The following is a 23,269-nucleotide window of genomic DNA, read 5'->3' as shown; positions in this document are numbered from 1 at the left end:
GTAATTTCAAATCGGCTGAAGGCAAATAACTTAAGACTCAAAGACAGGAATTTGAATTTAAAAGACAGAAGGCCTTATCTTAAAACATTTCTCTAAATTAGGCTGAAGGCCCAAACAATCGCACGCCTTAAGGGCAAAATGACATTAATTTAAAATTAGCAAGAAGCCATACATAAACAAACAACAAAGACAAAGAGGAAAAGGCAGCACATCAAACAGCGCTCAAAAGTTTCCAAGGGTCGGTCTGGAATTCAAACACTAACACTCGCTTAGGTGAGACAGGCAGTCGGCCCAACAATTCTCAATCTGACGGCAACCCAACCGACAGACAGTCAAAGGATCAAGCGACAGGATTACTTCGGCTCCACCCGACCAGCACACAACAGGGAGTTCAATGGAACAACGCAGAAAGCTATCGACGCCCACAACGAATTATACATTCGGCTGTCAAACTCCACGCCGTGCTGGACAGCCACAACACGATGAGGAAAATACACTGCCTTAATTTACGTCAACGGCCAGGGCAGGTAACCGGAACGTTAACTGCCACAAGGCACAAGATACCGCTGGTGCACTTCAATAGCCTGCCGCGGTGGCCGAGCAGTTCTAGGCGCCTCAGTCCGGAACCGCGCGACTGCTACTGTGCGAATCCTGCCTCGGGAGTGGTTGTGTGTGGTGTCCTTAGGTTAGTTAGGTTTAAGTAGTTTTAAGTTCTAGGGGACTGATGACCTCAGATGTTAAGTCCCATAGTGCTCAGAGCCATTTGAACCATTTTGAACCAGCACTTCAATTCCAAAATAATCAATTTAAGTTAAATTCCACAGGAGGGCGCCTAGAATTTTGCCAAGTTGAAAACACACGTTGTTGCTCGCGGGAATGTCCCAACAGCCCACAATAATAACGATCGTATGGCATTGGTGGCCGGGAGACCCCTCGCAGGGCGGTTCGGCCGCCGCTCCACAAGTTCTTTAACGCCACTACGGTGACTTGCGAGTGAATGAGGATGAAATGATGATGAAAGACACACAACACCCAGTCATCTCGAGGCGGAGAAAATCCCTGACCCCGCCGGGAATCGAACCCGGGACTCCGTGAGCGGGAAGCGAGAACGCTACCACAAGAGCACGAGCTGCGGACAGCCCACAATGAAATTCAAACGACACAATGTGAACAGTTGGGGCTGGCTGGTAGCTTAGGTAAAGATTCAACTTTCGTGTCTGGGATCAGTGAGCCCCGGACCTCGTAGCAATGGGAACAGCCCCTCACACTCCGGCCGCACGTGGATGCCACCAGCGAACCCGGCCAGACACACGCCACAGAGACTTCCTGGCTGCACCACGCCAACCGACCAACTACCCGCACACGGCACAGCGGGGAACTATAAGCGCAAGGCCAAAGAAAGTACAAGGGTGCGAATATCGATACACGCTGCTGCTGCCACTCGCGGAGACAGAGGATAACAGCATAATCGCGATAACCGCGGGACACTAAACACAGAATAGCAACCAAGGGTTTAATGCAAAGCATAACACGAGTCAGCCACGGCTCAGACACAAAGCGCACCAAAAATAGATTTTCCAAATCTTCTGTTCAAACATCAAGTAGTAAATGATACGCCAATAAGTAAACGATACGTTTGCTTGAGGGGTACAGCTTCTGGCAGTTCAGACGTCGATGTCTCTCCAGACATATAAACACGAAGGAACCAATCAACCATCAAGATCAATAGACAAGTTATGAATATCTGTTCCAACGAATACATGAGCATAACGCCAGATCACTCTCTAGTATACTGAGAAAACAGACAGCAGCTCTCCACTTTCTTTGTGCCTCTGAAGCCTAATTTCATGCAAGGAAATGTATTTCACTGCTTATTTTTCGCAACTGCAAGTTAATTCAGAGAGTTTAATTTGATGTACCAGAATATTCACGTGTCTTCTTTGGGATCACAAAAAGTTAGGATCAACTTGTTACAGCAATATGGCGGCGCGGCAGTGTTTCACCACACCACGTACAAATAACAAAAGAATGAGTTGTGCAGAAACAATTCAGAAGGGATTCTCCTAAGCAGAAAGATGTACTGAAATCGAAAGAATGCTGTTCATTCACGATCGCTCACGGGCGGCCAGAACAGCAAATACAAATGTGACTCTCAAAAAGCTTAAACGGAAGAATTTGTTGGCAATACACACTTTACGCCGGACAGCGACTGTTTTATAATTCAGGAGAGGATAGTGTTTAATGTACAGCGGTACGTGTCGAAGAGGTAACGTTTGTTCCTACAATCAGTTTCCATGTAATCAAAAGTGAGCAGACTATGAAGTTCCGTTTCACCTACCGGAGGAATATTTTCACATCCCCGAGCGCAAAATAATCAAGAACTAAACCGAAGAAATATTTAGAAAATACCCTAGAAATATGCTAACCAGTCGCTTAGCATTCCCCACGGAAACTAACTCAAATGACCTCCCTGGTTTTGTTCATCGTTCTAAAAACTCAGATGCAGTTCGCACCTACTAGACAAAGCCATTCCTCCTTCGAAGCCAAATTGAATTGAACACGACAAAAAATATCACCAGAATAGCGAATGTATATTCAAACAAGGAACACCCCTTCGATTCCAAACCGCTGAAAGCTTCCCATTGGCTGATAGACAAAGTGACCTCCCAAAGATGCGAAAATGTCTCAATGGTTATATCAAGAGGTTGCTCAACGAGCTTATTTCCTTCGTTAAGAGTTGAGTATAGCAGAAAAGGAGGAAGTGTAGCAAAGAGGGGATCACAATGAATGAAAAGTGGAAGTGTAACCGCTGAAATGAAATTGCCAAACGAACAGGCAACATTTACCTGTTCGTTTACAGCTGAGTAGTATATTCTCTTTATCGTTTAATTCTGGTTGTGAAATTGTGAAATAATGTGTGCAAAATGGAGAATAAACTTGAGACCTACAAAGATCTTACTTAATACACGGTCATTCAAGTACGATTGAGACTCATGCTTCCCCTTACTGAATCACCTGCTTGAAAACAAAACGAATTAAAAGGAGCGACTCTACAGTGAATTAGTCTGTCTTTAAATACAGCAACCAGTGTGCTCTCTGAGTATTACGTCTAGAAATATCTGTTGCCCAACACACACAACGGCCGACTTTTAGGAAGGCGTTGTTCCTGCAGTTACTAAAATGGGATTCAACATTCACATGACAGCTGTGGTTGCTAAGAAAATGAGACAGGACAATTTTTATAAAACTTATTTTTATAACAGAAAGTGATGGTCACTAAACAATAATGTTATATACAATAATGTTTTATACAGAGGCCAATAGTAGATGATGATTATTATTGTTATGATGATATTTTAATACGTAATTACAAAAATACATAAAACTTAATAAATTATCGCCATAAGGTGTTTAAAATGAGTGTTTAAGTCTTTCGAAGAGCAGATATGTGCTTTTCATTGCAGGAATAATAAAAAATGGGCACGTAGTGAGTTGTCGTACTTGCTTCCACAGCACATTAAAGAAGTACCACATCTTTAGTTATATCACAGGATTTATACATTAAATAACAATTTCATAGGAATGTTTTGCATCGTTATAGCTCTTTTAGTTTTTCTGACTTACTGTCGGACCTTAATGTGCAATTTGCACGATCACTTTCTATCAGCTTTGAATTTATGTCTATGTAAACGCCTGTAGCATTTTAGTTCGATACGCTTGTCACAAATATGATGAAACATCAAACTGCGCTAGCGACCTACTTCAGAAAATAATACTCTCAGAATAAATGGTAACAAAAATATAAGAGACCTGTAAAACTTAATGTTCATCGAGCAGCAGATCAACATATGTTTTGAAGTCCTTCTACTTGTAGTACGTATTATACAACAAATTTTAGGAAACACAATTCCCAACTAACAGGTAACGGTGTGTAGATACATAGTCTTATATCACACGTAACGTATCACAGATTGGCAGGTACTGTGTACTACACAGACTACGAGATGCAGGTGAGATGGAGCTCCGGGCCGTCCTTTGGCCAGGAGCGCAGCAGTGGCGAGGCGACGCTAGGGAGGGCCAGTGGCTAGGGCCAGACGCGGCCCTCCAGCCAGCCGAGGTGTGTGGAGACGCGCGTGTAGACGCCGGGCAGGGCGCCGCCGCAGGGCCGGGGACCGACGCTGGTGACGCCCACCGCCGTGTAGGGGGCGGAGCTGCCAGTCACCAGAGGGGCGCCGGAGTCGCCCTGGAAAAAGTAAACACGCCGTACTGAGGGGCGGTCTGTGGGCACAGTTCACTGGAGGAGTCTCCAGTTGTCTGTTACTGTGGGACGCATCAGGTAGGATGCGTCTGGTCATACAAAGTGAGTACTTACAACACATGTGTCAGTCTTCCCCTGCGGGTCTCCAGCACAGATCACTGACGAGTCCATTCCTTGTGGAAATCTGTCCTTGTAGGCATTTTGGCATTGGGATAACGCACGTGGGTAGATGGTGGTCTTCAGAAGCACAGAGCTCAGTCGCGTTCCTGGAACAAAGGGAGAGTAACGGCTTTGTTTCTTACATTTAAATTAAGGTATGCTAAGAGTGCGGCTTGTACCAAGAATGATATGACCTTGTCTCTGTCTTCCATTTGGCACTGGGAGAGTCAGAAGGCATGGGGACGAGGGTAAGCAACGGTGAGAGGTGACTGGACGTTCATAAATATTTCCATACATACCACTCTACTTCCAGTGCCAATGCATAACTCATGGTAGGTCTACATCTCGTGAAGACTGAATGCTTTCTCATACTGCTTCATCTATTACTTTAGGAAGCTGTTAATCGCACTGTTCAGTAATTTGAGCTGATTTGAAGAGCTTCATTTTCACCCAGGCAAGCCTGATATTTGTTTCAAGTAACGATTTTTGAGGCTTAAAACTATGAGTGAAAGATGATAAATATTTGGGTGGCTCGAAATGGCAAAGATGCGATATAAAGGTACGGTATATTTCCTAGGTCACGTATTTGAGGAAATGTTCATTGAAATACAGTGCTGGACAGTGACAGGACTTCAGACAAGACGGCCTCCTTCGCTTACCGGCAGCGTTCGTGGCGCCCCAGCCGGCGGCAGTGAAGCTCGGCGGGTCTCCGTCCTGCGTGTTGAGACAGGCGGGGAAGACGGCGTCGCTGAACTCCACCCTCCTGTCCAGCCTCAGCAGCGCTATGTCGTTGTAAGACCGCCGCTTCCTGTAGGTGGGGTGCAGCACGATCTCTGAGATCCCGTAGTCTCCGCCGTCTGGTGTCGCCGTGAGGTTGTTCACTCCCAGGCGCACCGTGACTGGCCTTCCCCTGGAACACACGTACGTGGCGGTTCTCACAGCTGCTTTGACCGCTCTTTATCTACAGTTACTGCATGCTTCCAGCTGAAATATTGAGCTATCATGTTCGTTCTTTCAAAGGGTCAGAGCGAATACGTAAACAACAGAAATTTGAACCGCCAGTCAACTAATCAACACATGCTTCGTAATTAGAGGACACTGAAGATGGGCGCACCATTGTCCATTATATACCAAAATAAAGATCCATGTCTTCCCTAAGCTCCGGTATCTCAATCGTCACATTTCTGACCCCGAAATCGTAACAGAGAGCAGAAGTAGGTCTCAAATAACAAACTCTGTTCCGAGACGTGTGTGGTATTTGGTGGATATGGGCATCAGGCTCTGAATCTAATACAATTGTAACTTTCTTTAATGGGGTCCGTTTTCTGAGGACTGATCTGTGCTCCCTGTTTGAAACTTCCTCCGTCTGTCCTTCCACCTCTACATTCAGTGCCTTTACAAGATGTGCTAGGTTTGTCAACTATGCCAGAGTGCATCATGGCAAAGTGCCTCGTACTTCTAAATTAGTAAAATTGACATTTTTCGTGAGACACTGAACTAGCCATGCGATCGAGTCGCGAGTCCTGGTCACAGTTCAGCGAACTACCGAAAGTGAATGTTCGCGATTCGTGACAGGAACATTATCTTTTTACGCGTGCGGAATTAGAAGTGCATTTCAGTTTCTTTGAGGAAATGTGTAGAGAAGGCTACTCACGTGACCCTGTTGGCGCAGCAGTGGGCCGCGGTGAGGACGAACTGGTCGCTGATGAGGGTCCCTCCGCACAGCCAGCTGAGGCCCTCCGTGTTGGGCACGTTGAAGCCCAGCGCCGCCTGCAACACAACAGGTTTCCCTCCTTGTACTGCCAGCCAAACAGAGAACTCACCCACAAACACCTGTATGCATTTGTCAGAAGTACTGTACAAGGTCGTTAGAAACAGTCTCAAAAGCTTGTAAGGCTATTGCGGGGTTGCGGGGAGGGGGAGGACTGTGCTTACAAATAACTCTTAAGAAAAAAAATTCAATGATACGTTGCGTCGTTCGCGAGCTATTTAGCACTGAAGCTAGGTTGTTGCTCTTGGATATTCAAGCACTTGCACGCGCCAAGTTGCGGTAATGCAATGACATATGTGGGTCTGTTAGTTACTACGTGTCGAAACACTCATTACTAGTTCAAATGGGCCTTTTTCACAAGCGATAAATTTAAGCTAATTGAGCAAAAGCTACGTTTTTTCATTTTGAGTACGCCAAACGAAGAACAGGTTTCTCGACATCGTCTCTGTCAGGATGCTTGAATTTGCACGTGCGGCGACTTGCTTTGCTAACGTCAGTGTTAAATAACTCTGAAAAGGCGCAACGTACCGAATTTTGTTCTTAACAACTATTTCTCAGCAGAACCTCGCCTGCTTCACATTTACAAGCTTGTAGGACGTTCAGACTCTGCATTCGCATTGGGAGTATGTCGGATCAAATCCTCATCCAGTCATACTGTCAGAGTTTCTGTGGTTACCCCAAGTCACACAAGGCAAATGCCAGGATGAGTCGTTGACAAAGGACACATCTTTGTGTTCTACGTCTAATGACGTTTTGAAGTCCAGCAGTAAGTCAAACCTTAACGTCAATTCTGAAGTATTAAAAAATAGTACAATAACTCTGACGTCAGCGTAAAGCTCACTGTAGTTGCCCTGTCCCTAACTACGTGATCCTCTCTTCCCTCCTGTACTCCAGAGTCTTTAGTCGTTGCCGACACCTCCCACGTCAGAGCTAGTTTACCGCTACAGTCGACCATTGGGTGTTAAACTTACATTGCATACAACGGGAGTTTCTTTATACGAGCTTTTGTCAAAATCTTGGGTCGACCAAAGGACGTTGTGTTTAACATTGACCAACACTAATATTAGATCCAAAGATGCTAAAATTTTTGGCATGGTGACTCAGATTAATAATCGTGTGGTTCTTCTGAACGCAGTCACTTGACGTAAGACAAATTAATTGTTTGTTGACCACAGAGCCTCAAATTATTTTCTCTGATGACCGACTTTGTATTATTATGTAATGTAGAGATATCTAATATGGTAATTCTTTAAATGCAGTGCATCGGGAAGGTCAGTGGTTCACCTGAGTTTTGGTTCATAATGCATGATGAAATTAAGATTCCCATAAAATGGGCGTATCACTAGCGAGGAACATTTTCTCTTATTTTATAGAAAGTGTACAGGCTTAATCACCAAGGGGAAGGACAGCATTTTAAACTGTAAGCGTAGCCTAATTCCTTTGTGTGAGCATTGCTATGATGGATATTCTTGCTTAAACAACTCCTAAAGAATGAACAAGTGTCTCTCACATGCTTCATTACAGAAACACAGTCTCTTAAGAGGCCCAAGTAGAGAAAACATTGGACACCATTGCATAGCTGCTGCAGGAAAACTGCTGTGCTCTCCTTAACAGATAGTCGCTACAGTTGTACGTTCTCTGTTAGTACAAATCAGGATTCATTCGTTCTGAAAATTTATCCTTCCATCACGTTATGTCGAATAAAATTGTTTACGACGTCATTCACACAAGTGCAGATGGCGACGCACATTGTTGTAAGAGTTTTCAGTCTGAACTCACCATGTGTGGAAATTCATGTGGACCAGCCAGTTTCCCACGTAGAATGTAGTCTTCCAGACCATCCCGCATGGCTTTGTAAGAACTGCAGGCTGTAGATAAGAGAAAAAAATGTAATGTAATACACGCTGCATATATCCATTCCACTCATGTAAGCGGCCTCATTATCACTACGGAGCAAACTGTTCAGGACTTACGATAAGGCATGCACAGTTTTCGTAATGCGCTAAAATCATTTCAGAAAATAACCGAATACAAAACTTTTCAGAAGATACCTGTTCCATTTCTAAATGGATAAGTTAGGGTAATGGGATTAAGTGAAATAAGTTTGCTGTAGGCTACGACACTTCTCTTACGGAATGCTTATCACTTGTGGAGTTCCGAGTAGCTTAGCAGTGGAGGAATGCCGAAAAACTAAGCACTTAAGTGACAAAAAACTATGTGGTTGATGTCATTACAGTTGTCGAATTCTTATATATTTGTTTTTTTCCTTTTTTTTTTTTGTTTTTTTTTTTTTTTTATAGGTTGGGTTCAGGTGCGCTGTGAGCTGTAGTCTGGAAGTAACTGTAGGCTGTTTGGTGACTAATATGATGATATGATGCTTGTATTGTGCCAAGGAGACGAAATATTTGCCAATGCGGGCTGCATAAAATTCGTAGAAATAACGAGCTTTTCACATTCTTGTTTGAAAATACGGCGACGTTAATTTTTGCTGTATCCTTTGGTGGTGTTCTTATACACGGATGACGTTTTTATGAGGGATGGAGATGTTACTCAATGTAGCAACGAGCTTTTCACGGCGACACGATAACATAAGTGCTGATCAAGCGTGGGAAGAAAGTGTGTGATCTTCTGAATCCAAGTTAATGCAGCATTGGGAGACAACACGAGAGATTATCATTACACGTGTCTGTGTCATAAAATAGCTATACATTAGAGAGTGATATTGGATTGTAGGAGAGGGACAGCAAATGCCACCCTTTAGATTAGATGGGAGGAAAAGAACTCAACATATGTGTAGGCCCACGCCATTTGTGGGCGAGAGGCTGAAGGCATTACAGAGGTCTTTGATCCTAGGTGGCGAGTTGTAGTAGATCGTGGTGGCTGCCCTGGAGCTAGAGGTCAGTGACTCTGTGAGGTACTCCCCCCATGGTTAGCACTGGTGGAGGCTGCCTACAAATCTTAAGCCTTTCGTCTCTTAATACTTAATCTGGGAATTTTAAACATTTGCTTTCCATAATTAAAGCTTCAACCATATAAAGCTGCAAGTTTAGTAGAAGACTAAGAAACCAAATCGGTAAAAAGAGCCAAAAAACAGTGATTGTTTAGTTAATGTAGAATGTTTCACCAAGAACCCACAGTTGATTCAGTTTCGATGATAAACAAATTAGCTCCATTTTAAGTGTATATACAATGTGATGTAGTGGAAAGACGACTTTTATTAGTAAGAAGGTTGAGAGTCAGATCAGCACGAGTGAGCAGTGCTGGTCCACTGTGTGAGTCCAGAGAAGTGGTGGGGATAGAGCAGGGCAGAGCAGAGTGTGCGGCGGACTCACCTGCCTCGCTGGGCCGCCGCTCTGCCGCAGGGAAGGCCCAGGCGTCGCCGCTGGGGATATCGTTGGAGTCCCCTTCCTCCGCCCCCGCCACCGGGCAGCAGACGACCTCCTCCAGGCCGGAGAAGCCGCAGCGCGGGGGCAGCGGCCGGCGCTGGCGGATGGCGAGCAGGGCAGCCGGGCAGTGGCGCACTCGGAGGCAGCTGCCCGAGGGGCAGGCGGGGCCCTCTGCGGACACCAGGGGAGTTAGCTCCACTGTCAGGTGGGTCAGCTGAGCTGTAGCGGCCGAGTTAAGTAGCGAGCAGACAGGGCCCCAGGACTCGTAGTGCTAATACCGTCTACGGCCGCTTCTGCCCCTTCTAATATATCTAATTCTATCAGGAGGATTACCCACAGGTTTCTTCACGTATGTCATAAACAGATGAAATAACACGTTAACGATTAAATCTCATAGCGGTACCAAACTGTACGAATATTGCTTCATAACTTTTATGCACTGTTCACAACAGTACTATATATTTTCTCTAAAATTAGCACTGGGTGACATAATGCTCCCACTGAAATGTGATGGACTACTTAAATTTTCATCAAACTGGAACACTATGCTTCAAGTCCTGTGGACACTGCATTCATCATCTTCCAATAAGGGGTCTTCACATGGTACTCATCACGAAGATGAACAATGGGCAACACTTGGTCTCCGAGAACACTAAAATAAATATCCTGGTTCATATTCCCACTACATTCAATGAGCGTACCCGACCCGTGGTACGATAAACACCGTACAGACGTCATAGAATCACCGCTGACCCGAATTGCAGCCTCAACATATTACGGTTAAAACACTTTATTAAATCGTAGGCGACTTCGATGTCTTGCCTCACTTTTAGAGCGAAAAATGACTCTTCAAACCACACAAGATGCCTCCACTGACCTACTGTCCAGTTTTTGGGTTGTTTTGCCCCACCAAAGATGAGCTTTGTTAACAAGGGCCTTTTGCAATGTACCCGACTCCTCATGTCCGTAACATGCTTCTCATGGACTTGCCTTCACTGACAACAACAGTCCCTGTCGCTTTTGAAACTGTTTGTCGTTGACAAGGCGGGATGCTCGTCCAGGGGTCCCTGTCGGTTGGGACCTTTTCAAGACCACCGTCCTTATGCCGTCTATCATGGCCACGAGTGGTACACCACTAACTGTAGACAGACTCGTGAGTTCTCGTCGCTATGCCAACTAATTGGACAGTTTCAGTCACAGTATTGTCACGGACACACTTATTCAAGATGGTTCCTTCTTATCCCTATATCGCGCCTTCAAATGTGCCGTTTCTCTAAACCCGATTCGCACATGCGCACCACCTCGCTGTCATGATTTACGACAGTGGACAATGGCCACATGAGTGCCTGATGCCACTCCTACGACATGTACAGTATTCTAAAGCAACCCGTGTCCTCTTTTAATGGGATAACTAATAATTCGTGTTCTGGACTTTAGTAAATGTGACTTCTGGTGGAAGACCATAGTTATCCGGCACCACGTGTACTTCAAATACTTGTAGCGCATAGTATTCAAATACTTTGATCCGTCCATGTACATGTAGTGCGGGGGTGGGGGGCGTGGACAGCATTGCTTGTAGACACATTGGACAGTTCGCCTGGATATACCAGCAGAGTATCTTGCGAAAATCAGCATTCATAGAAAACTGTTCTATTCCGTGACGTGGAATGAGGCTACAGTTATCCTCTACTACCTATACCTCAAGCAATTGAGGGACACGTTTTTAAAAGTAATAACTTCATACACTTATCTCTGGTCCTGCGGAGGACCTTAAGTACGGCTTACTCGCTAGTTTTCACAGAACGGCATCGCGGATTAGGAAAAAAATCTTCACTTTCTTAACCAGAAGCAGACCTACAGCGGATGTTATTTTAGACTGTTGACAGCTTCCTCATCCGATAAAACTACTTGGTTATAGTAGCACCGTAAGAGAGGTACGAGTTAGAGAATATTTCCCTGTGTCCTGTCCCCAAGAAAGAGAAAAACTGATGGTTGAAATCGCTCTGAGCACTATGGGACTTAAGATCTATGGTCATCAGTCCCCTAGAACTTAGAGCTACTTAAACCTAACTGAGGACATCACACAACACCCAGTCATCACGAGGCAGAGAAAATCCCTGAGCCCGCCGGGAATCGAACCCGGGAACCCGGGCGTGGGAAGCGAGAACGCTACCGCACGACCACGAGCTGCGGACAGAGAGAAAAAAAACAAACAAAACTAATGCTACTAGGTCGAAATAGTGAAAGCCAACTATAGTTTTGTGCATAGACTCACCTTGGAGGAAGAGAGGGCTAGACGTTGCAAATTCCAACAGCAGCATCAACACGCAAGACACAGTAACACGTATAGCCGTTCTCGCCATTGTGTGAGTGCTCGACTGTCAGATTTTGTGGACTGAGTTATGAGTGCTCGTGAGGCGTGTTATATAGCGACGGTGGAGCAGAAGAGGAAAATCGTGGGCGAAGGCAGATGACGCGCGTCATTTTGGTGAGGCTCGTTGCTCGTTGTTCCGGGCCCATATAGCTCTTGTCTATCCTTACGTTTCCTTCTTTCACGGTAAATATCCCGAAAATACACCTTTGCCAAACTGTAAGGCAAGTAACACAATCCCCACTGGCACTGATTCTGTGCAATACTTTCATTCCACGTAAAGGGTCGAATCTTCGACTCGATATTCCTTAACCTCTCAGCATAAGTCTGTTATTCGCTTTTGTGGCTTGATGTATTATTAGTCTTGTAGGTTCGAACAAGATTCGACTGCGCTCAATAAAATTATTTGAATTTCATAGTAACAGAACCACTTTCCTGGCCACACAGGGGATAGGCGGGACCGACCGACCGCCGTGTCATCCTCCTACACTCGATGTAAATGGTTTCATTCGGGTGCAGTATGAAAGGATGGAGCGTCATCACACCGCTCTCCCAGCAATTGGCGGCTTAGTAGATCTGTTGCCGCTACCATTGGGTCACGTGCCTTCTTAGTCTAATAATGGGTCGTAGCCGACTCGCTAGCGTCGGGTGAGGAGCTGCTGCAGCCGCTGTTTGTGCACGTTTTGCTTGAGGAGGAGGAAGAAGAAGAGTGACAGGCCGCGGCAAGGGAGGAAAGGGGCTCGGCAAGGGTGGCGCCAAGCGGCACCGCAAGGTGTTGCGCGACAACGTCGAGGGCATCACGAGGCCCGCCATCCGCCGCCTGGCTCGCAGGGGCGGCGTGAAGCGCATCTCTGGTCTGATCTACGAGGAGACCCGCGGAGTGCTGGAGGTGTTCCTGGAGAACGTGATCCGCGACACTGAGCACGCCAAGCGCAAGACTGTGACGGCCATGGACGTGGTGTACATTCGTTGTGGTCAATTTGTGTTATACCTGAGCAGGCATTCTGTCAAAGATAATCCGTTCTGTAATCCTTTCTGGTATTATGTTTAGTTCGATTCCATAATCTGGCTATTACGAGTGAATGTGATTGCGTGTGAGTGTCGAAACTGTAACTTAAGACTAGCACGGTTTTGTCAAAATGGTTTTGTTTCAAACATGTGACAATATATCGAAATACATATCACAAACTACTTTTCAGTTAACCGCTCTGTTAACCTCAAGGACATTAAGAAAATATTTGACGCGACTTGCAGAGATGCATAGTACGGCTAGTTTCCGCTACAGCTTTCTCTAGCCAACGTACGTTACTCATTTCCTAACAGATCAGACGTGTGGTCCGGTCTCAGAAAGAGGAAATTACCGCAAGGTTAGGATACGTCTTGTGTAGGAGGAGCAATAATAGCGCGTCGCTGCACTGCGCTGCCAGGACATGACCTTCACAGAAAGGTTTGCCTAAGTGGTGGTCGATAAAATTATGGCGTAGCTGTGCTACTCAACGAAAACGACACTGCGTTACAAACGACTTCAGTAGCAATATACGTAACCACTTCACCCTACAGTATGCTCCGTGTGCATCCCGTCGCAGGAATAGCTCGACGGCACAGCCTACTGATCTGGAGTGACAGCTCTCCCTCCCATTCTTGTTACCTGGTGACCTCAGTGCACAGCAGATACTCTGGGCCTCTACTGGCTGTTCACAACCTGTTGGTGTAAGAGGATATCTGTATACTTAACACTGGGAGAAATGACGCATTTCTGCACAGCTACTGCATCATTCTCCGCTAAATCTCACCCTATGCTCTCCTACCCTCGCAGATACGTGGGAAGTGACCAACGATTGACAGTCAAGTGATCACTCTTATCTAGCTACACGTAACCACGACTAAAAAGCCTAAACGGAAGCCACCTAAGTGATTGTTCAGCAGGGCGAACTGTCAGCTATGCTCTGTATATCCATCTTTTCAGAGATGGTTGCGGAACTCGCTTGTTCAGTACAGAATGTCTAATAAAACACCTTCCAGCCATCTAATTTCCAAACTGTTACTTCATTTGGCAACTAGATTCGCCGATTTATTACGCCATCTTCAGACCCCCTGACCGACATGTAGGAAGGTGTTTCGGTTCGGGTCCAAATAGGGGCCTGCATTCAAAGACTGCTATCTGTACATTACTGCTTGATACAGCATCTGTCGACAGTTAGATAAACAAGCAGAAATCTATGGATACCAGTCTTTGAATGCAGGCCCCTATTTGGACCCGAACAGAGGTGGGAAATTAGATGGCTGAAAGGTGTTTCATTCGACATTCTGACCGCTATACAGCCGATTTGCTGTATTCCAAGCCGGCCGTTGTGGCCGACCTTTTCTAGGCGCTTCAGTCCGGAACCGCGCTGCTGTTACGGTCGCAGGTTCGAATCCTGCCTCGGGCATGGATGCGTGTGATGTCCTTAGGTTAGTTAGGTTTAAGTAGTTCTAAGTCCAGGGGACTGATCAACTCAGATGTTATGTCCCATACTGCTCAGAGCCATTTGAACACTCAATCAGCGCCCAGGTGTGGGTGGATACGTCACGAATTTGATGCACGATGCTGTTCAATTCCTTCAGCCTACATGTTTTAGCCATCCTAGAAGAAAATCGTCCATTGGTGGGACAACGAACGTCGGTTAGCAATTAGGGACAGGCATGCCGCACTGCGTCGGTATAGGAAGAGATCAAGTGGAGCTGATCTCGCACACTTTCGCCAACCGGGGGCTTAAGCTAGACGAACCATCGAGGAAATTAAACGGAGTAAGTGGAGACAATCTACAACATCTATTAACCGTTCCATAGCAGCAACAATGCTATGCTGGTCTATTCAGCTTAGCCCCCCCATGAACCATGGACCTTGCCGTTGGTGGGCAGGCTTGCGTTCCTCAGCGATACAGATAGCCGTACCATAGGTGCAACCACAACGGAGGGGTGTCTGTTGAAAGGCCAGACAAACGCGTGGTTCTTGAAGAGGGGCAGCAGCCTTTTCAGTAGTTGCAGGGGCAACAGTCTGGATGACTGACTGATCTGGCCTTGTAACATTAACCAAAACGGCCTTGCTGTGCTGGTACTGCGAACGGCTGAAAGCAAGGGGAAACTACAGCCGTAATTTTTCCCGAGGGCATGCAGTTTTACTGTACGGTTATATGATGATGGCGTCCTCTTGGGTAAAATATTCCGGAGGTAAAATAGTCCCCCATTCGGATCTCCGGGCGGGGACTACTCAAGAGGATGTCGTTATCAGGGGAAATAAAACTGGCGTCCTACGGATCGGAGCGTGGAATGTCAGATCCCTTAATCGAGCATGTAGGCTACAAAATTTAAAAAGGGAAATGGATAGGCTAAAGTTAGATATAGTGGGAATTAGTGAAGTTCGGTGGCAGGAGGAACACGACTTCTGGTCAGGTGACTACAGGGTTATAAACACAAAATCAAATAGGGGTAATGCAGGAGTAGGTTTAATAATGAATAGGAAAATAGGAATGCGGGTAAGCTACTACAAACAGCATAGTGAACGCATTATTGTGGCCAAGATAGATACGAAGCCCACACCTACTACAGTAGTACAAGTTTATATGCCAACTAGCTCTGCAGATGACGAAGAAATTGAAGAAATGTATGATGAAATAAAAGAAATTATTCAGACAGTGAAGGAAGACGAAAATCTAATAGTCATGGGTGACTGGAATTCGAGTGTAGGAAAAGGGAGAGAAGGAAACGTAGTAGGTGAATATGGATTGGGGATAAGAAATGAAAGAGGCAGCCGCCTGGTAGAATTTTGTACAGAGCACAACATAATCATAGTTAACATTTGGTTCAAGAATCATGAAAGAAGGTTGTATACATGGAAGAACCCTGGAGGTACTAAAAGGTAGCAGATAGATTATATAATGGTAAGACAGAGATTTCGGAACCAGGTTTTAAATTGTAAGACATTTCCAGGGGCAGATGTGGACTCTGATCACAATCTATTGGTTATGACCTGTAGATTAAAACTGAAGAAACTGCAAAAAGGTGGGAATTTAAGGAGATGGGACCTGGATAAACTGAAAGAACCAGACGTTGTACAGAGTTTCAGGGAGAGCATAAGGGAACAATTGACAGGAATGGGGGAAAGAAATACAGTAGAAGAAGGATGGGTAGCTTTGAGGGATGAAGTAGTGAAGGCAGCAGAGGATCAAGTAGGTAAAAAGACGAGGGCTAGTAGAAATCCGTGGGTAACAGAAGAAATATTGAATTTAATTGATGAAAGGAGAAAATATAAAAATGCAATAAATGAAGCACGCAAAAAGGAATACAAACGTCTCAAAAATGAGATCGACAGGACCTGCAAAATGGCTAAGCAGGGATGGCTAGAGGACAAATGTAAAGATGTAGAGGCTTATCTCACTAGGGGTAAGATAGATGCTGCCTACAGGAAAATTAAAGAGACCTTTGGAGATAAGAGAACGACTTGTATGAATATCAAGAGGTCAGATGGAAACCCAGTTCTAAGCAAAGAAGGGAAAGCAGAAAGGTGGAAGGAGTATATAGAGGGTCTATACAAGGGCGATGTACTTGAGGACAATATTATGAAAATGGAAGAGGATGTAGATGAAGATGAAGTGGGAGATACGATACTGCGTGATGAGTTTGACAGAGCACTGAAAGACCTGAGTCGAAACAAGGCCCCGGAGTAGACAACATTCCATTGGAACTACTGACGGCCTAGGGAGAGCCAGTCCTGACAAAACTCTACCATCTGATGAGCAAGATGTATGAAACAGGCGAAATACCCTCAGACTTCAAGAAGAATATAATAATTGCAATCCCAAAGAAAGCAGTTGTTGACAGATTTGAAAATTACCGAACAGTCAGTTTAATAAGCCATAGGTGGAAAAAAACACGAATTCTTTACAGACGAATGGAAAAACTAGTAGAAGCCGACCTCGGGGAAGATCAGTTTGGATTTCATAGAAACACTGGACCACGTGAGGCAATGCTGACGTTACGACTTATCTTAGAAGAAAGATTAAGGAAAGGCAAACCTACGTTTCTAGCATTTGTAGACTTAGAGAAAGCTTTTGACAATGTTGACTGAAATACACTCTTTCAAATTCTAAAGGTGGCAGGGGTAAAATATAGAAAGCGAAAGGCTATTTACAATTTGTACAGAAAACAGATGGGAGTTATAAGAGTCGAGGGACATGAAAGGGAAGCAGTGGTTGGGAAGGGAGTAAGACAGGGTTGTAGCCTCTCCCCGATGTTATTCAATCTGTATATTGAGCAAGCAGTAAAGGAAACAAAAGAAAAATTCGGAGTAGGTATTAAAATTCATGGAGAAGAAATAAAAACTTTGAGGTTCGCCGATGACATTGTAATTCTGTCAGACAGCAAAGGACTTGGAAGAGCAGTTGAATGGAATTGAAAGTGTCTTGAAAGGAGGATATAAGATGAACATCAACAAAAGCAATAAGACGATAATAGAATGTAGTCGAATTAAGTCGGGTGATGCTGAGGGAATTAGATTAGGAAATGAGACACTTAAAGTAGTAAAGGAGTTTTGCTATTTGGGGAGCAAAATAACTGATGATGGTCGAAGTAGAGAGTATATATAATGTAGACTGGCAATGGCAAGGAAGGCGTTTCTGAAGAAGAGAAATTTGTTAACATCGAGTATAGATTTAAGTGTTAGGAAGCCATTTCTGGAAGTATTTGTATGGAGTGTAGCCATGTATGGAAGTGAAACATGGACGATAAATAGTTTGGACAAGAAGAGAATAGAAGCTTTCGAAACGTGGTGCTACAGAAGAATGCTGAAGATTAGATGGGTAGATCACATAACTAATGAGGAATTATTGAATAGGATTGGGGAGAAGAGAAGTTTGTGGCACAACTTGACTAGAAGAAGGGATCGGTTGGTAGGACATGTTCTGAGGCATCAAGGGATAACCAATTTAGTATTGGAGGGCAGCGTGGAGGGTAAAAATCGTAGAGGGAGACCAAGAGATGAGTACACTAAGCAGATTCAGAAGGATGTAGGTTGCAGTAGGTACTGGGAGATGAAGAGGCTTGCACAGGATAGAGTAGCATGGAGAGCTGCATCAAACCAGTCTCAGGACTGAAGACCACAACAATAACAAGCAGCAACGATGCTATGCTGGTCTATTCAGAAGATATCAGGGGAGAAAAAATGTTCAGAGACGATACCTGCCGTATTACATAATCGTATCCTCCAAACAGCACTTACGAAAAGAGCGCAGACGATGGTGAAACGCTTTTGTGATTCTACCACTATTTACATAAATCATTGATTCCGCCAATGTAGGGAGCACATGGACATACACAGATTATTCGTCTAACAACCCGGAGTCTTATAACTGCCGTTTCTCCGTGTGAGAACTACAGTCTACGTTAACTGCTGCACTGGATGGAGTCGAAAGATGTCCTCCTATGCCATTTCAGTCAAATATGGGCTGATGGCAGATTTTGTGAAAGTGCCTATCTACATACAAGTTTATCTTCACAAGCGGTAAATATTCGTTGCACGTCACAAAGGAAAAGAAACTAATCCACACCTGTTTAGTGCGCACTAAACTACTGTTCCCGTCAACACTGAACAATGGTAGATCGCATTCGTAGTAGTTGCAAAATGCATGAAACGTTCCGAATTATGTCAACGAGTTTCGAGAAGGGCTATGCGTCTCAGACTGTAGTATGAGAAATAGCAACTCTAACAATGTGTTTGAAGGGGGGGGGGAGGGGGAGGTGGCTGGGGGTACCCTTTGGCAACCTATTTGGTGCTAGAAACAACATATGTAGGCCTACACTACACCAAATCTTTATTGAGTAAATGAATGAAAAAGCACAATATATATAAATAAATCACAACCAAAGTTAATCATGAACATATGTTTACACACTTACCTTCTAACATAGATGTTTTTCTTGGTTTGACAAAGGCGAACTCCTGAATGAATTCGTTGAAATCCCAACATTCAGCTAGGTTAAGTGTATTCGATAACGTTGCCAGCCCACAAAGTCGTGCCTGGCCCGTTGTTGACATATGGTACGTTGTAATCAGTTTAAGCTTCCAGAAACTTCTTTCTCAACTTGCCACTGTCACCGCTTGTGTTAGAAACATTTTTAAGGCTAGTCTTAGTGTTGGGCGTAAAGCGATACTCTCGTATCGGTTTCTGAATACCGGAGACAATTGCGTCGTGTAGCTACCAGCCCAGCTGAGTACTGCATTTTCGGCGATATTTAGGCGCATCTGCTGTTCAAAGTGGAAGGTAATAGGAGGTACGTACATACAAATGCTTTATTTGCTGAAAAAAAGTGTTCTAATCGCCAGTGACTGTAGTACGTAAAGGAGAATTGGCAGTGGTCGGATATGCGATGGCAAAAGTAAACGTTACTTCCTAAATGAATTTGTTGAAACGCAAACAGTGTGAAATACGACGAAACTGGAAAAAAATAGTTCGTGCAGTGCAGTTTAGTGGCTACAGTTCCAAAATAAGACTAAGTTTCTTCCGTATGCTCTTAATATTAATATTTATAGATTGTTTCTGCAGTACCGAGAAACAAAAGGGAACGAGGGAAAATGTAAAATAAGTTACATACAAAGCGAAAATAGTCAATTTACAGGATCGTGGTAAGAAGAACAGAAATGTACTCGTAAATGGTGTTAATGAAGGATCCAAAGAGGAGAGGAACTGATGCAGGAAGGGTGCCACGCATCCTTCCACGTGCAAACGCCGCTTAATCACAACGTCTCGATTCAAAAGGCCGTAGTGCGCGTTTCACTTATTCCTTATTTATTTATTACAGAGTGTTTACTTTGGCAGTACTTGCACAGGTGTTTACGGTTGCTGTTAGGCCACCAGATGCCGACATTTATCTTACATCTTTATCATTGCGCTTCCGTAGTGGTTGCAGGCTGATGTAGTAGGTGCATTTGAAGTGTATTGTAGACGCATTGTCGAAACATTGCCTCTATCAAACCTTGCTATTTTGAAAGACACACAAGTAACTACTGCTCTTCATTTGTCATTTGTTGCGCAACTGCAAAGATAATTTTCAGTATGACACAAGACATTATATAAGATGTATGTATCCAATTTATTCTCAATTTCCTCATTTATGCAAAATTTTTATTATCTTGTTCATTTCATGCTTCTGGAATTGTATTAAAATTTAAGATTCTGCTGAACCCATAAATGTTCCGCTCTGGACAACGGCACAGCTACCCCCTCCCCTCCCCTCCCCTCCTTCATCCCCTCGCCCCCTGGAGTCGGCCGTGTGTGGCAGTTACTTCAATTTTTAATCGTCGATGTAGCAAACAACCACACTGGACGACTGACGAGCCCGCTTTCAACTTGGACACGGCAGAGTGCAAGAAGGCCACTGCAGCGGCGACCGAACAAGACACAGCCGGGCCAAGAGCACCCACAGGCGCAAAGATGCGAGCGACAGAGACTGGCCACTTGCGCGAGTTCCACCAGCGCCACGGGCGGCGCTCAGGATGAAGATATCGACTTCGGCTCGGCCATCTGCCGGCCGACTACAATCCACCAATGACGGGGCGACAACGGCCAGAAGCCTACTCGGAAGACAGAAGAGCAGCTGTCGCCCACTTGCTTAGAGATCACCGCCCGGCACTGGTTTAGACAGGGAACGTCGTTTAGTGAACTCCTAGAAGTGAAGAGTTGTTGTAATTACGTTCGGTATGTACTGTGGAGTTAACCTACGATTATTTGCACTTAGCCATTGAGGTCCTTCTTTGTGTTATAATACACGCAGTGTTGCATATTTAATTAATCGGCAAGTCACAAAGATACGTAAACCTTTCTAACTGATTTGTGTAACTTTTTTACTAATTGGTTGGAGTGTTGTTAGAACCTTCGTTTTCCTGTCCTGTTACCTGACCCTGGGACGTACTTTTGTAATGGTGGCAGGGCGAAATTGTCTTATCGGCGTACTGCACCAGAAGCCGTTTCCCGAACTCACAAACTCGGCCTACCGTAACAACTCGGTCTCCACAGCAGTGGTTCTAAAATGGATTTTTAACGGCACTTTATCAGCACACGATGGTTTTTCTTGCTCTTTCAATGCAAGGGGACAATGTCGGGTGCTCTGTTACCTTCCCAGAAGTTATCATGAAAATCAGCCTACCCAGTCACTTCTCACAAGGGTAGGCCGCCAATTGTGAAATTCAGACTCGATTCATACTGCGCATAATAAAAGCTCATGGCCAGAGGTGTAATGTGGCAAAGCACCAAGATGCACTTCTCAGCCGTTGTCGAGAAAATCGACAGTTAAAAGAAACCGTTGCCGTGAAATACTCTCTACGAGTAACGATTTTCTACAGCGTCGTGGCGCAGCGGTAAGCGCTCGGGTTCGTAATCCGAAAGTCGTCGGATCGAATCTCGCGCCATGCAATTTTTTTATTATTAGTTTTTTGTAATTCATATATATATATATATATATATATATATATATATATATATATATATATATATACTATTAATGAATTGCTTATGCATCTTGGTGAAGGCGGATCGCTCTCCAATTGTACCGCCTCCATTTTTCCGTTTGTACCAAAGCTCTCACGTCCGTACTGATTGTATATATATAATTCCCGGCAATCAGTTGCAACAATTATGCATATAACAAGTTGTTGAAAGTCGTTTGTCGTGGAGAAACTGGCGACTTCGAACATCATTATGTTTTCCGCAAACAAAGTTGTATTTCACAAATGTTATTAATTGTTCAAAAAAATGGCTCTGAGTACTAAGGGACTTAACATCTATGGTCATCAGGCCCCTAGAACTTAGAACTACTTAAACCTAACTAACCTAAGGACAGCACACAACACCCAGCCATCACGAGGCAGAGAAAATCCCTGACCCCGCCGGGAATCGAACCCGGGAAGTTATTAATTGTCTTCATAATATTAACCACGTATAGTTAACGGAAGACGTAGAAACGATATTCCGAAACGAATACGTATAGCGTAAGTCAAACATTAGAATTAGAATAGAGACCCCACGAACACAAATTTACTGTGGCAGGTATGAAATATAAACTCCGTTACTCGCTCGTTACACTTGAAGGACAGATGTTGAATGGGCCGAAACGAGCCGCCGCATAACAGCGTGTTGCCTGCTAACTTCGAAAGAAGGTAGATGCGGTCCCTAGTGCAACTTATGACATCGTCGAAAATCAGTGCGGACGTGAGAGCTTTGGTACACCCTGTTAAACAAACGGAAAAATGGAGGCGGTACAATTGGAGAGCGATCCGCCTTCACCAACATGCATAAGCAATTCATTAATGTTTGAATTACAAAAAGCTAATAATAAAAAAAAAGTGCATGGCGCGAGATTAGATCCGGCGACCTTCGGATTACGAACCCGAACGCTTACCGCTGCGCCACGACACTGTGGAAAATTATTAATCGTAGAGAGTATTTCACCGAAACGGTTTCTTTTAACTGTCGATTTTCTCGACAACGGCTGAGAAGTGCATCTTGGTGCTTTCCCACATTACACCTCTGGCCATGAGCTTTTATTATACGCAGTATGAATCGAATCTGAATTTCACAATTGGCGGCCTCCCCTTGTCAGTGTACTATGTAGAGGTCTGACTGATCACGAAAGCACTGGAGAGCACGAGACTCTTTGACGGAGGGAAGTGTCTTGTCTTCACAGTCTCCCTCAGTGCTCTGCAGGCTATTCACCAGTCATTCGGAGCAAATAGGATGGTTCAGATGTTCCAGGACACCATACACCTCATGGACGGCCAGAAGGAAGAGGTGGCCTCCCGCTAGGGCCTTGGACACATGGAAATCGACCGGAATGAAGAAGCTGACACGGCGGCCAAAGCAGTACGCCAGGAAAACAGCACAATACGCCTTAATGCCCCCGTCCAGGGTGTCGTGTCGTGGGTGACAAAGTGTGTGTCGGCTGACTGGGAACGGCGGTGGCTAGAAGTCGGTAACAACAAGCTGCGGTCGGTCACACCGACTATCCGTCCATTCCTTTCGAACTCCCCGAAGGGATGAAATACTCTTCACTAGCCTTCATGTCGGACATTGCCCAGTAGTGCATCATTATCTCTTGCCCGATGAAGACTCACCGGAATGCAGTGCGTGCGATGTCACACACGCGGTACACTACATTCTAACGTCCTGTGTTTTGTACGCTGATCGGAGGGGAGTCTTTGCTCTACCGAGGAAGTTACCCTCAATTTCAGACGATGACGAAACAATAAATGTGTGACGTCAGTATTCCTGCCAAATGTAATTGGTTGGAGTTTT

General features: G+C 44.8%; 1 protein-coding gene across 1 annotated transcript; it reads right to left on the bottom strand.

Annotated features, from left to right (window-relative positions):
• Window positions 1-4,051: 4,051 nt before the first annotated feature.
• On the bottom strand, window positions 4,052-11,937 carry LOC126481705 (venom protease-like). The gene is made up of 7 exons (XM_050105654.1): window positions 11,850-11,937; window positions 9,521-9,745; window positions 7,968-8,056; window positions 6,072-6,250; window positions 5,077-5,327; window positions 4,373-4,524; window positions 4,052-4,243 (listed from the first exon to the last, which is right to left on the bottom strand). The coding sequence occupies exons 1-7, from the start codon at window positions 11,935-11,937 to the stop codon at window positions 4,085-4,087; spliced, it is 1,143 nt and encodes a 380-aa protein (XP_049961611.1). The 3' UTR covers window positions 4,052-4,084.
• Window positions 11,938-23,269: the final 11,332 nt, after the last annotated feature.

This window comes from Schistocerca serialis, chromosome 5 (assembly GCF_023864345.2).
Source record: "Schistocerca serialis cubense isolate TAMUIC-IGC-003099 chromosome 5, iqSchSeri2.2, whole genome shotgun sequence".
NCBI classification, from domain to species: domain Eukaryota; kingdom Metazoa; phylum Arthropoda; class Insecta; order Orthoptera; family Acrididae; genus Schistocerca; species Schistocerca serialis.
This window is presented reverse-complemented; position numbering and strand designations above follow the sequence as displayed.